The sequence below is a fragment of the Panthera pardus genome, unplaced genomic scaffold (genome assembly GCF_024362965.1).
Source record: "Panthera pardus isolate Hobbes unplaced genomic scaffold, ASM2436296v1 HiC_scaffold_24, whole genome shotgun sequence".
Lineage (NCBI taxonomy): Eukaryota > Metazoa > Chordata > Mammalia > Carnivora > Felidae > Panthera > Panthera pardus.
This window is the reverse complement of record NW_026526810.1, coordinates 135,643,021-135,661,680: the sequence shown is the minus strand read 5'-3', so window position 1 is coordinate 135,661,680 and position 18,660 is coordinate 135,643,021. Positions and strand designations below refer to the sequence as shown.

Here is an 18,660-nt window from a genome sequence, read left to right as displayed (position 1 = left end):
ATAACCCTTCTTTCTTTGCAACCGGCAGGGCTTTGCAGCCGGTCAGCGGTCACTGCTGACTCTCCTGCCACACTAAATGACACACAGGGACGAGGGCTACGCTCCGTCACCTGCTGAACGCAATGAGAAATGCACGTTACATAGAAAAGGTTGCTGAAAGTCGATATACTGAGGCGGGGTCTGCTGGGCCGCACACACCCAGGACCCGGTGGCTGGGGCTGCGACCCCTACAGCCGCGTGCCCACGGCGAACGTTCACCGGATACCTGTTAGGTGCCTGGGACCCTACATCTATCAGCCTCACCTCCACGAACTTCCAAGGAGGTGACGGTGGCTGCAAGTGCTTTCTGCACGTGAGCACTGATTTTCGTGATGAATCAACACAAACCACCGAGGCGGATGCCAACATTCTCTATTTCTCAGATGAGGAAACTGTGGCCGAGCGAGAGGGGGGCGAGGACGTGAGCCGGGACGGTGGGAGGGTGTGCGCGAGACCCTGCGAGCCGGACCGCCAGCTCGCGAGTGTGGCCCGACCGCCACCGGCCACCGCCCCGAGTCCCGCTCTCCTCGCCTGTAAACAAGGGGGCGGCACTGGGTATGGAGGCTCTGCCCCCTGCTTTCGGATCTGATTGAACGACTATCGTATAGAAAAAGGGCAGAAAGGAGAGAAGGAGGCGACAGCAAAGCCCTGGGGCCCGTAGTCACGTAAATGGTAAGTGACATGAGCACCAGTCGGGAACCCGCACTGACTGTTCCCTCCAAGGTGTCAGAAGACCGCTGCCCAGTGTCTCTATCCTTGCTAAAGGGGCAGGACAAGGGAGAGAGAAGCAAATCCGAGACTCCCGAGGTTGTGTTTCTAGTCCCTGCTCGGCCCTTGCACAGGCGGGTGGCTCGTGCTCTTTTGGAGGGGTCCCCAGAGAGTGTGGCCGAGGCTCGGGGTGGCCCCCGTGCTCCCGCGGGGACTGCGCCCCGTGAGGCTTCGCGGCCGCCTTCAGCTCCTTGGGAGGGGTCCCTACGGCGAGGCCAGGAAGGCGCTGCCCCGACAAACCTGCCTCCGTGTTGGCGTGAAACGGGGGCGAGGAGGCGAAGACAAGGCCACAGATACAGTCCCGCTCCTACTTCACTGTGAGCCCAACAGACAGACAGACAAACAAATCTACGTTTTGGTTTTTAACTGCTATCTCAGACTTAGATTTCGATCCCAATTGGGCTGAGGCATCAGCAAGATTCGCAGAGTTTCCCAGGGCCCCGCGGGCGGCAGCCGGCTCGCTCACTTGTTCCAGTGGGTCTTGGAGTTGCGGTACAAGGACGGGAACATGATGGGAAGGATCTTGGCCGCGTTGTCGCTGATTAGACTCATGATGTACTCATTGTTCCAGTAATACAGTGCTCGCTCCGCCACCTGGAAGACGGAGGGCACAGCTGTTGTGACCATGGCGACAAACATCCAGCAATGCCCTCCCCACGACTCTGTGAACAGGCAACGAATTACACTGGGTTAGAGAATCATCTCCACAAGCCCCAAATGCTCCAGACCGTAACCCTGAAGAGCCCTCAACCAAAGGGAGAGGACTTCTTGTACAGCAGGAAGACGGTTGCTCTTTCCTCCACTCACTCAACACACACTTACGCCGGACCCTGGGCTACCGCTGAGGACACAGGTCAACCGCCTTCCTTCCTCACGCCTTCCACCCACCCCTACCCAGCGCGGGGCTCTGAGGTGTCAGCAGTGAGCAGGGGGAGTGGAGCTTCCATTCTGGGGGGGGAAGACCAATGAGGGGAGAATGAATTTACTAGAAGGGGTACGTCGGGGGGCACGCAGCAGCTAGGAAGGGGACATGTGTGGGACAGAATGCATCCCCAGGAGGGCCCTGATGGAGGAAGGGCAGGTGTCAGGTGGTGCGGGGGGGGGGGGGTGCGGTGGCTGGAGGAGGGCCAGGAGGAGCCCAGCGGGGACAGCCAGTGAGCAAGGGCACGGGAACGGGGCGGGCATGTGGCCCCCCGTGGGTGGGGCTGCCTTGCTCACGGTGAGCTGGTGATACAGGCCAGTACGTCCAATGGAGGCAGACAGGCTAAGCACGGGCCCTGAGGACGACCTCGGAATGAGGCCCGGAAGGCTGCACAAGGGGCCGAGGAAAGCAGGATGTGATTGGGGTGCCCCTCAAACAGGATTGGGTGGGGGACAAAAGTCAGAACGTGTGTGTGTTGGAAACAAAGCGCTTGTGGGGGCCGAGTTTTATGTCACCTACAAGTGCCCACCCCTCAGCTGTGGACGCAGGGTTTTAAGCATTTGGGGCACACTGAACATAAAGACAGGTTCACAGAGGGGCCAGGACTAATCACTCTTGGCGAGAAACATGTTTCAGGGAGGGGGTCGAGATGCTGGGGTGCGTTTGACAGAATTAAGGTCCTAGCATCTTACTCTGAGGTACAGCTAGGCTGGCAGTTTACCTCCCAATTACACGAGAAGCCAAGTATGACCTGCGATACCCCGAAGCCTGTCACCTCCGACGCGGACGCGGACACGAGGCCCTTCCCCCCGCCCTGCGTACCTGGAAGTGTGGGCTGGACACACACTTGGCCAGCTGCCGGAAGAGGGGTTCCATGACCTTCACAAATTCCGATGGTTCGATTACGTCTAAGATCTCTTCTAACTCATTTAAGAACATGACTTCTTTCGGACTGTGCGTCTTTGGCCAGTATTTGAGAAGGGCCATCACCACCTACCGAAGAGACAACACACGGCGTGACGTCCGTGATGCCCGGCATCTGTGAGTTAAGAGTTCTGTTTTTCATGAGGGTGTCCCCACCGCAAGCAGAGCATCACAAGAAGGTGCTGCTCTGTTCCTTCCAGAAGGAACAGCAATTCAGTAAATTAGCACTTTTTTTTTTTTATATAATTAGAGAAACAGGTCAAACTTATTTGCTTAAGAAATGCAACTTTAATTTCTGTGACCCTCTCTCTTGGACCGCCACGGGAGTAGGTCCTTTTAGGAATAAAAAGGTTAAAAAACAAGCAGTTAGGAGGGTTGAGAGAGAAAGAACGATGGAGAAACAGGGAGCATATGAGCTCGTGTATTCGTTCGGTGCACAAGCGGCCAGTTCTGAGAGTGCTGGCGACACACATGTGTATGCACAATCCGTTTATCTCCAATCGATCTTTCACGCGTATTTATACGTAAACGTATGTACTACGTGTGTACACGTGGTGTTTCGACTGTCCTAACTAAACTGTGCTAAAATGTATCAAAGGAGAGAGACATGGAGTAAGTTGACGCTGTTACCAGCTCACGCCATGCAGGGCTACGGAGGGACCTGGGGTCGGGCCCTGCTGTCCCCTGTGTGCGTGACCAGTGACCTCGGGCCGGTAACTGCCTCCAGGCCGCGAGGACCTTGCATCTGAGTGCTGGCCCGCGGACAGCACGGCAGCGCGGCCTCAGATGGGACCCCGCCAGGGAGCATCTGTGCGGCCCGCCCCCTCGAGGCACGTTGAGCCGGATGGTGGCAGCTTCCTCGTTTGCGGGGACTGGACCTTGTGTTCCTTGCCCAAGTCAGACGGGTAGAAGGAGTTTCTGTGGGGCAACCTTTCTTCACCTCCCTCCTTTAGTTTCCAAATTTCCTCCTGCAACCACACCAGTAAAGATTGTCCACCCAAAATATCAGATTTGGCTTGGTGAGGATTAAGAATATGTATTTCTAGAGGCGAGCCACCTTTATTCTAAAATAGTACAAGGACCCACAACATTTGCACACAAGTACACGTGCACGCTTGCCCATGTACGGCAGCAACCGGTCACTCTCAAGCAGCCCTTTGCCGGTCACGGCCATTTCGGGAACCGCTGTCCCAGCCCCCACCATCAGGACGGCCGTGAAAATCACTGCGAACGTCAGCCCGTCCGGGGCGGCTGGTGGCTTCCACTGGCTGTGCAGACACCCCTGCAGAGCTCGGCAGGCCAGCTGCTCGCTACCGTGGCTAAAAACACGGCGGGCCTTCGAACAACGTCCGGCTAGGACAGCTCTGTTAATGCTTTTGGCATTCAGGCTCCTGGATAATCTTTTATGGTATTACATTTTATAAAACCCCCAAATTTAAAGTTTGGAGAAAGTCCAAACTGTCCACGATCTGCCGAGCTCCCGTTCTTACAACAGTGTACGTGTTCAACGTGCCCAGAAAGCTCTTCAGCACCGTACACAGTTTACAAGTAGAAAGATTAATTACAGACCTTAAATGGGAGCAACACAGGTCTTTTAAACGTATCATACTTTAAACATTCCTGACCTTGGCCGCACTAGCTTCAGGGGCGCCTTGGGTCCAGGACCCTGAGACCCATGTGTGTGCCGTGTCCTTCTTAGTGCATATTACTTTTTCCAGCAATGGTTCTCACCCTTCATTTTTTTTAATGTTTATTCTTTTTTGACAGAGAAAGAGAGAGAGCACAAACAGGGGAAGGGGCAGAGAAAGGAGGAGACACCGGATCTGAAGCAGGCTCCATGCTGTCAGCACAGAGCCCGACACGGGGCTTGAACTCACCAACTGTGAGACCATGATCTGAGCTGAAGTCGGACGCTCAACTGACTAAGCCACCCAGGCACCCCTGGTTCTCACCCTTTAGTTTGGAGACGTCCTTCAAACTCAGAGGAACTGAGCACAGGGCACCACTGGAAAAGAGGCTTTATCCCTGGTGCTTCCCAAGTTCTCTCTCAAGGCGGATACCCTAGTCTAAGTGGGGAAAACACTCCTGGTTTGACACTGAAGTCTGGTAAGTTTGATGCCTTTCCTTGGGCGCTTCCAGAATCCCAGAGCTGGGGCGGAGGCGTGCGGGGGCCCCGGGAAGGGGAGTTGGGCAGGCGTTGGGGGGTGATGTCAAGGGCTTTTCCTGAGTTGGTGGGTGACACATGGTGTCCACGTTTGGAGTTTAGAAGCTCAGAAAAAGCAGAGATCAGGAGCCCGTGTAACTTGCAAACAGAGCATTAAGGATTCCTCGTGCATTTCCACTATAAAACACAGCCTCATGGGACCGCTGTGAAAGACGGCCAAGGGGACAGAGAAGATGCCGGAATGATGACATTTGCCTTTTTTATTCCACCAGTAACTTTGAAAAGAATATTCAAACACTGAAACTGGCACTCAGTACTTCTTACTTTTGTTACTCAACGATAAAAAACCACCAGTTAATAAAAAATGGGCGGTGGATCTAAAGACGTTTGTCCAAGACCCACGGGCGGCCAACAGGCGCTTGAAGAGATGCCCAACGTCTCCGGTCAAGAGGGGAATGCAAGTCAAAAAGCCACCGAGAGACACCACCATGCACTCATTAGGTGCTAGAATAAAAGAAGGGACAACAAGTGACGACGGAGAAAGTGGGGCCCTGAAACCCACGGCCACGTTCACAGCCACACGGCTCGCATTATCGCAAGGGATGGAAGCAAGCCCGGCGTCCACGGACAGAGGAGCAGACGAACACCACACAAGGGAGAAAGGGAGAGTGCACGGCCACACCTGGGGATGGAGTTCCGACACAGGCATGGCCTGCACGAGCCCTGAGGACGTCCTACGCGATGCCACCCATCTGAGGTGCCCCGAGGAGGCAAACTTGTAGAGACAGAGGCAGGTGAGAGGTCACCAGGGGGCGGGCAGGGGGGAAGCGGGAGTCGGTGTCCGGGGGGGGAGGGGAGGGGGGGGACAGAGTTTCTGGCTGGGGCAATGTGATGACAAAGTTCTGGGAACAGTGGTGACAGCTGTGTGGCCCTGGGATGTAATTAATGCCCCTCGCGCACTGAAAATGGCAAATTTCATGTTGTATATGCTTCACCACGATTACAATAATCGATAGCATAATATACCAAAAAGCCACTGAATGGTACACTTTAAGTGGGTGAATTGTATGGCATGTGAATTATATCTCGATAAAGCTGTTAAAAAAAGCACATTCAAATGCTCAGCCTGGCACCCAACACACTCAGCTTTGTTAATCTGGGCCACAACCGCTTTTCATTTCTAAGAAAGATCACACGCCAAGAAATTGGGAGATCTGAGCGCTCAGTGGCAGCAACCTGTCACGGTCGACTCAGCGAACACGAGTCGCTACCCTCGAAGGCGGAAGAACTTCTCAGGCCGTAAGGCCCTTTGGCACAAGCGTTTCGAGAACTCACTGCGGGTGGTCTGACCGAAGCCGGTTACGAGCGTGGTCAGACCAAGAGCTCACACAGTCCGGCCCGCGACCCAGCGACCACGACCACTCAAGCGTGTCGCGTTCGAAAGAGTCAAGCCCCGCACAGAGAGGACGGCAATCCTGTCGCGTACAATAATCACCGCAGTAACGGAACTTGTAAGTAAAATGACGACAGTCTGAGAGCACACGGCACGTGCAGGAAATCGGTGCGTCTGTCGGCAGCGTGACTTGAGGTGAAAAGCGGTCTGGACGGCTCTGTGGCCCGCGGACCTACCTCGGTACCTACGCTCGGGGAAGCCCGCACGTGACGCCACCGCCCGCACGTGACGCCACTGCCCGGCCGGGGAAGGTACTCACCGGTTCGGTGAGGGTGCTGTCCTTCTCTAAGAACTGCACGACGCAGTACGCCAGCTGGAAAGGAGGAGAGGAAGCGTCAACCCCGCGCTGTGACCCGGCAATGCCACGTCTCCCGCTGCCACGTGCTGCCCCCGTCCCTCCAGGTGGCGCCTGCCGGGCGGGCACGGGCTCCCCTCCACAGGCCCTGCCGGGGCTCTGACGGGGACTGTCGGGGACCAGGTGCAGCAGAAAGCTAAAAAAATCAGGAGACAGCCTTCTGGACTAACACCAACAGGAAAGCCCGGGGTTGATGGGGATTTTTCTCGTGGTCTTTTTGGAGACTGTAATGAACAAGTGACCTAAGAGCTGGGAAAAACCAACTTAAAATCTGCTTCCATCTTCAACCTCTGAACTATTAATCCCTCTTCTATAGAACAGTTAACAGAGGGCGCCCGGGAGGCTCAGTGGGCCGAGTGTCTGATTCTTGGTTTCGGCTCCCGTCATGATCTCACGGTTCGTGAGTTCGAGCCCCGTGTCCGGCTCTGCACTGACAGTGTGGGGCCTGCTGGGGATTCTCCCTCTCTCTTTCTCTCTGCCCCTCCTTCACTGTCCCTTGCTCTCTCTCAAAAATAAATAAACTTAATTAAAAAAACAATCAACAGGACCACGATCTGGTTGGATATAAAGATACTATCATCAGTTAACAGCAAAGAGAAGAAAAAAAATGCCTCAAAGTAAAATACTTCCCAGGAAGCCGACGTCATTAGAATCAAGTCAAGAATAGGCTTTCTGTGATTCATCCCAAGCCGCTCCCAACGTGAGGGACAGAGGTGCCCACTGGCTGCCAGAGCCACTCAGAGCTGCCGGTGAACAGGCACGTGGCCTGTCCCCGAACCTCGGCACTTGTCTACGCAGGATTCACGGGGGGCAAAAGTGAAGGAAAAACCTCCTCTTCTGGCAAAGTGCAGCCAGCTAACCAGGTATCAACACTTACTGACCGAATTTCCAGTGAAACTGTAAGTAGATTTCTGCAAACTGTAAAAAGCCCACAGCTTAGTTAAAAAACTCACATTTTCGTAGGCCATTTCACTGGCTGCAGAGAGATTTTTCCTTGAAGGAGCCAAATTTGATTGATTTATTTTTTAATGTTTATTTTTGAGACAGAGAGAGAGAGAGAGAGAGAGACAGAGCATGAGCTGGGGACGGACAGAGAGACCGAGACACAGAACCTGAAGCAGGCTCCGGGCTCCGAGCTGTCGGCACCGAGCCCGATGCGGGACTCGAACGCATGAACTGCGAGATCGTGACCTGAGCTGCAGTCGGACGCCCAACCGACTGAGCCACCCAGGCGCCCCCCTGTATCCTTTCAATTATCACCAGAAACGACATCTGCAAGGCGACGTGAGCGCACCCCCGGGGAACGGCTGGGGTTCTGTGTCCGAGCTCACTGCCGCTCACGTGGAGACACCCAGCTAGTGCACGCCCCCACCGACATAATGCTGCGGAGCACCCCTTACCTGTGGATGGTAGACGCTCAGAGATTTCACTTTGTGCAAAGGCAGCAACACCTTCAATAAGAAAATCTTGTGCTCTTCTTTTAGTGGTAAGGCAAAGCCATTAATTATGCTGTGAAAACAGAATGTATTCCAAGTCTGAATACTCACAAATTCCAGGTTAAAAAAAAAGCCTTGACTTTCAGCACAACTATCAGTAAGCGAAATGTAGGTTTCACAAAAGAGGGGGACATTAGCAGAAAATAAAAAGAAAATGAAATACCTTCCAAGAAGCATAGTCATTTTTATCTTCGTTAGTAACTAGAAGATAATTCTAAAATTCTGGTTTGCGGGGCGTTACCCAGAACAGGAGTCCCTGGGGGCGACACTGGCTTCTTTCGACAGGCCTGGAGGCCGGGCAGCTCAGGTGGGACTCCAGCTCCACAGCTGGCACCTTCCCTTGGCCTTCACCCACCTTTAGGAAGTCACGCTTCCCCCGAGAAATTCGGGTTCATTACCCTAATGCTGACAGAAGTGAGTCTGTGTGTGCAGAACGGGAGCTGGTTAAGAATCAGCCAGAAAGCTGCTCCCTCCTGCAGAGAAAGGGGGTCTTGTTCCTAGTCTTTAAACTGAAGTTTTGGGGGCGCCTGGATGGCTCAGTCGGTTAAGCGTCCGACTTCAGCTCAGGTCCTGATCTCGCAGTTCGTGAGTTCAAGCCCCGCGTCGGGCTCTGTGCTGACAGCTCAGAGCCTGGAGCCTGTTTCAGATTCTGTGTCTCCCTCTCTCTCTGACCCTCCCCTGTTCATGCTCTGTCTCTCTCTGTCTCAAAAATAAATAAAAAAAAAAATAAACTGAAATTTTGGTCTCTGGTGTCAAGTAGCTTATCTACTGGTGCCCAGTTGGGCAAGCAGGCTTCGTTATTTACTATTTATCTGGTTTTATTATTAGGGAAGCACAGACACGTGGTAGGACCACAGAGCAGTCAAGCGAGTTCTAGACTGTTCCGTGCCATCCAGGAGGCAGGGTCTGTCTAAAGAGGGCATTAGCGACAACCTGCTTCTTCACATGGGGGAGGCCCACAAGACCAAACAGCTCTTCCAGGGGGATAAAATCAGCGATCCCAGCTGCCGGGAGCGTGGAGGCCTGGGTGCACGCTGTGCCCGGCCGCGCTGGACACTTCACACAGCGCGCCGTCCTCGCGACAGCCCTGTGAGGGGATCATCCCCCACCTTGCTAAGGAAACGGCAGCCGAGAGTGGTTAAGGGAGGTCGTACAACTAGGAAGGGCCCCTGGACCGCTCGCTACGCTCTCCTGAGCGAGAGAAACCCGCCCAGTGTGCTGACGCAGGTCAAAGCAGAATTCTCCACGAGGACTGACGGTTTTTTCAAGTTAGATCTAAAATAGCGAGCACCGTCTTCTCAGTGCGACTGGAGCACAGATCGACTGGAAGCCGACAGTGTTCCCTGAGACAGGTTTCTTGTGTTCCGAAGCCTTTGGGGATCATCAGATTAAACACAAGCGCAGAGGACCCCTCCCCACGGGACCTTCAGCTGCTAATGCAGCTGAGTCCCCAGGGAAGGTGCCGGGAGAGCACTTCCAAGTTTATTCGGCTGTGGAACCCCAGCGCACTCTCTTTGGGAAACAGTGGGTTGGAGGTCTGATATAAAATCTATAGGTCACTGATGAAAAAAAAAATGGTAGCAAGCAAGAACTCTACTTGGGTGAAGACGGTGAAATTTCTGAAACGTTAATGTTACAAGTATACATATGAAAAATTTATAAACTGAAAGCAATTAGAAATATTAGCATTTACTCAACACCCCCAAGGTATATAATAAATGATCCGTTCTAAATGTCAAAACGTAAACCCTCTTAGCCATCTTCAAGGAGGTATGTGGAACAGAATCCGTGCACGGAGCCGTGTACACGAGAAGGCTTCTTGTCTGGGGGGCTCTAACCCAAGACCTCACCCACCCCTTCCATCAAGCGAGGTCTCGGTTCCTTTGGAAATGGTTTCAATTGCCTCGCTCTGGAGAGGGCTGCGCGACTCCGTGAACTGGATCATTCTGGAATAAATTCCACGTCACTGCCAGGAGCACAGCACTCACCTCCCCAGGATTTCCAGTAACTCTGCTATGCCGTTGTGATGCTCTGTTTCATAAATAAACCTAGAAAAAGCAGTTTGCCATTTAGAATGAGACACTGAGGCAATAGCTGGAAAGACCACAATCCTCTGAACGAGGAAATGATGCACTTGGGGGGAGTGTCACACAGATGCCTGGTGCCAGGCACGCCTCCTGGAAAAGTGTCCTGGGGGCGGCTCACCCTTCCCGACGCGACTGCTCAATTTCCGCCCCCAACATTTTATTTTGGGAGTTTTCAATCACAGAAAAAGGTCGAAAGGTCTGTGCTGCGAGCACTCGCCTTCCAGCCACCCGTGTGTGACAATGAGCCACTGCCGTCCTCCTGACCATGAGTACATCCCTCTCCGTCCCTTAGCCTGATCTCTTTGCTTCGTGCCAGCCTGACTTGACGCCTTGCTCACTTTTAAAGCCTCTGAGAGTTAGGCCAGTCTGCAAGGGCAGAAGCTCCTTCCTTCCCACTGGGCCGTCTCACCTATGTCCTCACAGACACCCTGCTCGGCCCCCACGCTGCTCCAAGCACCACCTTCTGGAACCCCGATGTGGGCAGCTGATCTGCGTCCTCTGAGAAGCCTCTCCTGCTGTGCCCACATCAGCCTGAGGACAGGCGAGGACTTTTTGTCACCATGTCCCCGGTGCTAGAGCATCTGTCCCATGCCTGGAACACGTGCGGTAAAAGGCTGGGGACACTAAGGAGGGCAACGTGTCCCCACCGCCAGAGGATTTCCCCAGAAGCCAGGAGCTCACTCCTGCCCACGCCTCGCCGTGCGCCTGTGTGGTAGGAGTGGTGTCTGACAAAGGTTTCTGCCTCTCAACTCGACAATGAAGTTTAGAGGCAGCTCCAAGCCTAAAATAAGAGTTTGTGATGATTACAGAAACCTGACTCTGAAATCTCGTCCTTGTTGGAAACAAGCGGAACGGGGCTGTCGAAGTAAAGAACAGGTCAGATACCCACAAGACGTGAGAGATTTCCAGGGAGTGGAAGATTTCTACGTTTTCGAACGGCCAGGATTCTTCAAGGCTGTGGGGCCTGACCGGGGCCCTGCGGGAGGTTAAACGGCATGGAAGGGAAGGCAGGGCGAGCGCGGGGGTCTGGGAACTGGAGCTGGGTGGGCCGCGGGTGGGCAAGGGGTTCACGTGGCGGTGGGGGTGAGCGCCTCACGCAGGCTGGCGGCGGCACCTGAGCAGAGAACCATGGTGCCACGGACACGAGTGTGGCCACAGCACCGAGGTGAGGTGGGGAGCTACCCAGACGGCCCGGGGCGACCTGGGCGGCAGGAAACGGGCACTGCGGTCATATTGCAGGTGACGCGTTCGAGCCGCTGCTGGACACGTCCCTCATGTCCCCTCCCTCCCCCCACCTGCCTAGAGACTGGAGGATGTCCCCAGGGAGTCCTGCCCTCCGTGGTGCATGTCCACGGACAAGCACTTTAATTTACAGAACTCGACCGGACGCTCCCTTGTGTTTTGCTTGTTTTCTGGGTTTACAGGTGCCACGTCGTAGCTTTGTAGGAAGTGCAGCCACGACACCTGAGCGCCCTCGTTGGCGAGCCGGGGGCTGGGGGAGCAGTGGGCTGCACCAGGTGCCCAGAGACCCCGGAGCTGAGCTCTGGGCCTTGGGAAGAGGGGCCGAACCCTCAGAGTCTCGCGGGATCCAGCCACACTGGCCGACACGCATGAACAAGGATGGCCTTCAGCTACAATCCATTTTGTTCTCCTGAGTCAACATTACTATATTCTTACTGATAAAGCCTTCGTTGCTAATTATTTTAACCTGAACCGAAGGAGGTATAAAAACGAGAAAATTAGTACAATTCTCCTTCTTATTCTTCCAGACAGGAAAGAGAGGAAGTTGCAGATGGGAAGAAAGCCATAAAGACGCACGCGGAACAGGCCAGCGTTTCTCACTTGTCCAACTAAAAAGGAATCAGGACTCTCTAGAAGCTGAGCCAGAACCTGCTTATCAGAGACCGTCTCCGAAACGGACCTTTGCCCCTGCAGGACGTGCTCTGAGCCGCACGCGAACAGGTGGGACCTGTCCCCCTCTCTGTGCATCTGTCGTCCTGTGAGTTGGTCAGATCGACACAGAAGGCAGGGTGAATGTGCTTCACTTCCTGGCCGAGCCTCGCAGAGGCTTCTTCCCTCCTGGAGGCCGGCTGCAGCCCTGCCCCGAGCCACCCGGACCGGCCAGCCCACCGCAGGCCGTGTGCAGCACCAGACCTGCCCACGGGGCCCAGTTCCGATTACAGAACTGTGAGAAGTAATAAATAAATTAAAAAAAAATATGATAGTTACAGAGAAGACAGCTGAAACACAAAAGTGCCACACTCTAGCACAGAGCACTCAGAATTGAATTATGTGCAATAACTTTGGAATAGTAATCTATTTAAATATTTATTATATTGAGGTTCTTTAAGGTATGAGACCTTTTTAAAAAAAAAATTTTTTTACATTTATTTATTTTTGACAGAGAGAGAGAGAGAGAGAGAGAGAGAGAGACAGAGCACAAGTGGGGGAGGGGCAGAGGGAGAAGGAGATGCAGAATCTGAAGCACACTCCAGGCTCCGAGCTGTCAGCACAGACCGCGACGTGGGGCCTGAACCCACAAACCGTGAGATTGTGACCCGAGCCGAAGTCGGACGCCCAACCGACCGAGCCACCCAGGTGCCCTGTGGTATGAGACCTTTTAACACAAGTGTTGATTTGTGATTCTGCTATCTGAACAAAACCTATGTTTTAAAGAAAAAACCTCACTTTAGGTGGACCTTTAATTTTAGGCCTAAAAGGTCAGAATTTAAACTGTCCCTGTTCTTTGTTGTTTAAACGATGTACGTAACATCTTGATAGATAAGTACATCAGCCACATAATGATCCTGTTCAAGAGGAAGCATGATGCCAAGAAACGTGAGCTGGGAACGTGACATTTAGGGATCGCGATGGCATTCTGACCGCAGTCGGTGCCGGTCCTGGGATGTAGGGACCTTGGAAGAAGCTCAAAGGAAGACCGCGCACACCGGGAGCTCTGACACCGGACTGTCGTATCAAGTGTGAAGAGACAGCCGCAGACCCCGGTGACCACGGGAGGGTGGGGTGGGCGCACACCAGGGCCGGGCTGGGCACGGGACAGGGATGGCCCTGGAATCCCCAGAGGCTGCTGGTCTCCACGGTGGGATCTCACTTCCCACATCCAGTGTCTCCATGTGTCTCAGGGCCCCTCTCCTTCTCCCTTGCTGGGTCATGGTGTCTAAGAAGGGACCCGCCGTCCTCCGTGGCGCTCCGGGCAAGGGCCTGTACGTCACCTTCACTCTGGCACTGTGGCCAGACGGTGTGAAACCTGCCTGCTTTCTTACCTCACAGAGGGGCCTGCCCACGGAGCGTGTCACCGCTAGGATTTGTCACCACTGGGACCCGTCCTGGAGTCAGGGACGCCCAAAGTCTTAGAATACACCACTCATTCGGTAAGCTTTCCAGGGATGGGTAAGAAACCACATTAACTCTCTCATCCATCAACATTCATCTGACGCCACCACGGGCCGGGCGTGAAGCTGGCCCTGAAAGCGTGCGGTGTTCGGCCCACACGCCCCCTGCCTGCGGGGAGGCCCGTCGGCCAAGCCAGGGGCTGCGGTGCGTCCTGGTGAGGGGCTGTGTCCGGAGGCCTTGGGAGGCCGTGGAGAAGGGCAGGTGGAAAGAATGTTCCAGGAGGGTCAGCAAAGGCCGCCGAGGCGCCGGTGCGGAAGGAGCCGGAGGTGAGCAGAGACACAAATGAGGAGGATGGAAGGGCGGCCTGGAGGCGCACACGGGCCTCGCCCGGGGCCCATGCGCAATCACCAGTGGCCCGTGTGACTCAGGCAGCAGCAGAAACACGGGGATGTCGGCAGGCAGGTGGAGGGGTGTCCGGACGGTAAGAAGCAACAAGAGGCGGGGCCAGGGTGGGGGTGGGACTTGCAACGTCGCGGAACATTCTTTCAAGAGCCGCGGGGCTGTGCCCTCCCCCACGTAAACCCAGGCAGGGCAGCCTCCGTGGTCGTGCAGGCCCAGGGACGGCCGGGCCCGCCTGCACCTGCCGTGGCCAGCGGCGCCCCTCCTGCCCCGGGCACACGCGGGTCCCCAGGCCTCTGGTACGATTCTCCATCTTATGAGTTTCTAAGGATCCCTGCTTCACGCCTCACTCCGGCCTCTCCGAGATGCACGGGGAGGGTGGCGTAACACACAGGCAGAGGGACGGACCGTTGGCTCCGGACAGGTTCCGGACGGACCCGCACCCAGGTAAGTGGAAACAGAAACACAGGAAGGCCGAGTGGGGAGGTGCTAGGGGTGGGTGAGGGAGGGGAGCAGGCAGAGAAGGAGGGGTGGGGGGGGCAAGGGAGGCCGCCCCCACTCCCCAGTCACCTGCCAAACGGAAGGAAGGATGGGGTGAGGGGAGCATTAGGTGTGGATGCGAGCATCATCATGCAAAAAGAGAGCCGTTACCCACACGTCGACTTACCTATAAAATATATTATTTATCTGTTTCCTGATGTAAGCTCTTAAGCCTAAGAATTTTCCATAGATTCTGTGAAGGGTAGTTTTAAGAAAGTCTCTCTCTCGAGGATCTTCACTGTCAAAGAGCTCTAAAAGCTTCAAGAAGAAAAAGACACTTAGTGGCTCAGGATTCCCGCTCGGGAGATGACGGCTTTTGTAGTTTCAGCTAATTTGTACCTACCTGCAATACAAATTTCTGATCAATATATTTCTTCGCTATATTAGGTTGGAAATCTGGAGACTCTAAAAATCTTAAGAAAAATTCATAAACAAGCTAGAAGGAAAAAAACAACAACAATGAATCAAATAACATGGTATCTTATGAGATGGAGATCAAAGACACCCATGAGTTGAATATCTGCCTGAAAATATTAGCCTTAAAAAATAAAGCCACATTATCTACAGAATTAATGCCAAATTACATGGCTTAATCAAGCTATAACTGACGATAGTAATTATTTTATTTAGCTAAGAACCACAGACTATACCCTTAAGCGGCATTTAAGCAAAATGGTACCCACGGCCGATGTCACCAATGCTTAACCGACGCTGGTCAGAGACCACAGTGCGTAGCAGCCACAGCCGGTGGGGTCTACATCCTGCCACCTACACGTGTCCTGGGCAGAGCCGGACGGACTGGAAGCCGGGACGGCTTGGCGAGCGGGTCCCAGACGCAGTCACCCACGGCTGGGAGGTCCCTCCCCTGCATCAGAGGGTTGCCTGCTGTTGTGGTTACACCGCAACCCCACCTGCCTTGGCGGGATGTTCTGCCACCGAGACAGCCCCCCTTTGTGATCTGTTCCCCATCTAGCTCGTTCCCAGCTTCCACCTTTCCGTCTCCCTTCCTGCGGACGACCCAGACCCTGACCTGGCACACGGACTGCACACACTCTGCTCGTGCTGGGCTCTGTGCCTTCTCAGGCGTCCAGCCTCATCAACGACCAACTTTTTGCCTTACAAATGTGTTAGAAAAAGGTGTCAGTCAGCGGGTGAGCTCTGGGGTGCACTGAATCCAGGCACCGTAAACAGGAAGTATCTGCAAAGGGCTTCAATTCCATGGCTATCAACCAAGCAGTCATTTCCACTGCAGACATACAGACAACTCCGTATCTTTGTAGTTGGGGTAAAGTGTTCAAACAAACAAAAACGCCATTCGATGTTCTCACTTCTGCTGAAATGCCTTCCTTGTATGCACAGGTTTACAAATCACAGGGGCACCTGCCACCAGCTGGGGCGAAGCCTTAGGGCCAGTGCACTTGCTTTAGAGGAAAACCTCACAGACACACACATTCAACTCCTGCCCCGGTTTCGGGGGCGCTCCCAGAGTTCAGTACCTGTAGATGAGGCCAGGCCGCCTCTAACGTTGGCTCGTCCTCCTCGGGGTCAAATTCTGCTCCCGTAGGATTGGAGGAAGGTGGTAACGTTCGAAACATGTTAACTGCAAACTGAAATCCACATATTCTAGAATTATAACCAGGGCATTAAAAATATTTACAGATAACAGTTGAAAGAACATTTACAGAAAACATTAAAAAAACATTTACAGAAAAATATTTAATTCTAACAATTGCAGCTTCCGGTGGTGGTTGGGCTCGTCCTTATTCTCAAGATCGAGAAGCAGTGTGGATCCCCAACGAGATTTTGGGTCAAAACTGCAGCAGGAAACGTGGCCGTGGACAGGTGGCCACACCGAGACTCCTGCCTCACTCTGAGCCGCCAAACTCACGGACAGCTACCACCAACCGGTGCCGGTGGGCAGTGGGGAGGTCAAGGTCTCCACCGTGGGTGCAAAGCGAGGAGGCAGGCATCGTGCTGGGAAGGAAGGGTGAGATTATGAAGGGAACATCGGAGACTGAACGACCAGGACTGAACGACCGGCAGTGGAGCGCCAGCCCCTCGTGTGAGCCTGCCCCAGGGGGCCCCTGCGATCCACAGAGGACAGCCAGCAGAGGGCCCAGGGCTACACGGTCATGATCTTACTCTGCGTGGACTCACCAAGAAATGACTTGAGAAGAGATTTCTCTGGACTTTGAATGAACCCCTCATGCAACTCGCTGCCTGTTTTTCTTTATATTGTCCTTTACCACGGACTCCCACCCCCGCTCCGTTTATTTCCAGCTTCATAAAAGTCAGTGTTTTACGACAGACGTTTCTACATGAAGTCTAGAATTCTCTGGAGCACAGGTACACTTTAATGCCCACATGGTTAATCTCTAAATTAAGCACAACATACACGGACAAATCGGTGATATAAAATGTTTGGTTTTTCTGTATCATCGATTTATAACCCACTCTTTCTTTATAGTAATTTAGATACGATTAGTTACCTTACGGAATCTCTGAACCCGCCATATGCTGGTTACAGAACCGGGCTCCGGTGACTGGCTCTCTCAGACGAGCAGAGCAAGACCTCTGCCCCTCCCCACCCCTCAAAGCACAAAATCCAAACACCGGCCACACAAGGTTAAGACCCAGCTCCATGACGGCGTGCAGGACGCCCTTGTGGACAGTCCAGGGCAAGCTTGCCGTCCAGGCATCCAGTCTCAGAGAGACGGAGCTAAAACCCCAGGTCATCTGCTGTGCTTCCTCCCGTCTTTACTGTACTGAGCCTGAACTCTGAGCCTTATCATCATGTTTCGTGAAGGAAAACATCCCCTCTTCAAGCCATCAGCTACAAAAGCCCCGAGCATGAGACGTTTGTTGTCTCTGTTGTCCGAGACGAGGAGTAGGTGCAGAGAGTCAGAGCAATGGGGCTGAGACGGTGCAGGAGTGGAAGGAAGAAAAAAATGGTTGGAAATCCGGAAGCAAGTAAAAAAAACCCTTAGTAAAAAAAGAGAAAATACTCCTAAAATGTAAGTAGAAAGGAAACCTGGGAACCTGGGGACAGGGTCCTGAAGAGACCTCCCAAACAACAGGGGACTAAGGAACAGAGGCTGTGACAGGTGCTGCCAGGTGGACGGGGCATGTCCCCTGTCACCGGCCCCCAGGGGACGGGGCAGTGAGGGACTCCTCCAGCATGCTGACCCCGAAGCCCACAGAAGCGAGCAGGCAGACTCGAGGGACTCCCACACCAAGGGAAGGCCACACCCTGGTGGGTCCCGCTCCCCCGGGGCTTGCAGAGGACAGCAGACCGGCCCTGGGACCCCCAGCCTTTTGCCCCTTCCTTCCCGGGCTAGGGAAGCGTGGAGAGTAGGGTCAGTTGGGATCTGGGGCCCGTAAGAGAGTGTGGCATTCATGAGCTGGGTTTTCTACGCTCTCCCTCAAAGCCAAATGGCTGGGGGCTCCCACAGTCACCCAGAGACTGGGGACGCTTGAAGAGAGCCAGGTGGGGGAGAGCCGCGGGCTGAGCACAGGAGGGCAGAGCCCACGTGGTGTCCCCGGGCAGCCAAGAAGTCGGGGGACACGCGATGTGCCTGCCTCCCTTGGAGACTCGCCAGAGAAGCCTGAGTCCCACACGGGACGGGACTGCCATGCGGGTACAGGGGAGCCGCTCGGGCCCAGCCAGGCCCCCCTCACGTTCCTCAGCGGCCAGCCCCCAGAGAGACTAACCAGGGCCAGGAGAGCAGGGCCTGACGGACCACAGCCAGAGTGGGAGCCCCCCCACTCCCCCCATCATCGAACACTAATCTGGGCGTCACTGGGAAGGTATCTGCGGCCAACATCTACAGTCTCAGACTGAGCACAGATCACCCTCGAGGACACGGGGGGCCTCATCCACTCGGCCGGCAAGTCTGAGGAGCGGAGCTTTGGGTTTTCCTGGGGAAGAAGAAACCCCCTGGGGGGCAGCATCAGCTCCTGCCCGAGGGAGGTCCTGGAAATCCGTCTCTCGGGTTCTCTATCCTACTGGTAGTTTCTCTGATCGACCTCCGACGGACACACCTGGCTAGTTACGATTCTTAGTCAACTGGCTCTGTTCTACCGGAAGTGAAGCTAAGGACTGCGTTCCCGGGTGAAGCCAGGTGCACCGTGTCACCAAATCCCAGACGTGGAGTCAGGA

At 54.3% G+C, this 18,660-nt stretch overlaps 1 protein-coding gene across 3 annotated transcripts in view; it reads right to left on the bottom strand.

Moving 5' to 3' along the window:
* Positions 1 to 18,660, bottom strand: part of PPP2R5C (protein phosphatase 2 regulatory subunit B'gamma) — a 127,516-nt gene that overhangs the window by 15,673 nt on the left and 93,183 nt on the right. For all 3 annotated transcript variants that reach the window (XM_053889822.1, XM_019462283.2, XM_019462282.2), the window contains 8 exons: positions 15,998 to 16,108; positions 14,845 to 14,937; positions 14,629 to 14,759; positions 10,110 to 10,169; positions 8,026 to 8,134; positions 6,530 to 6,583; positions 2,552 to 2,722; positions 1,274 to 1,401 (listed from right to left, as the gene is read on the bottom strand). In XM_053889822.1, the coding sequence (XP_053745797.1) occupies positions 1,274 to 1,401; positions 2,552 to 2,722; positions 6,530 to 6,583; positions 8,026 to 8,134; positions 10,110 to 10,169; positions 14,629 to 14,759; positions 14,845 to 14,937; positions 15,998 to 16,108 (857 nt within the window). The remainder of the gene's footprint in view (positions 1 to 1,273; positions 1,402 to 2,551; positions 2,723 to 6,529; positions 6,584 to 8,025; positions 8,135 to 10,109; positions 10,170 to 14,628; positions 14,760 to 14,844; positions 14,938 to 15,997; positions 16,109 to 18,660) is intronic.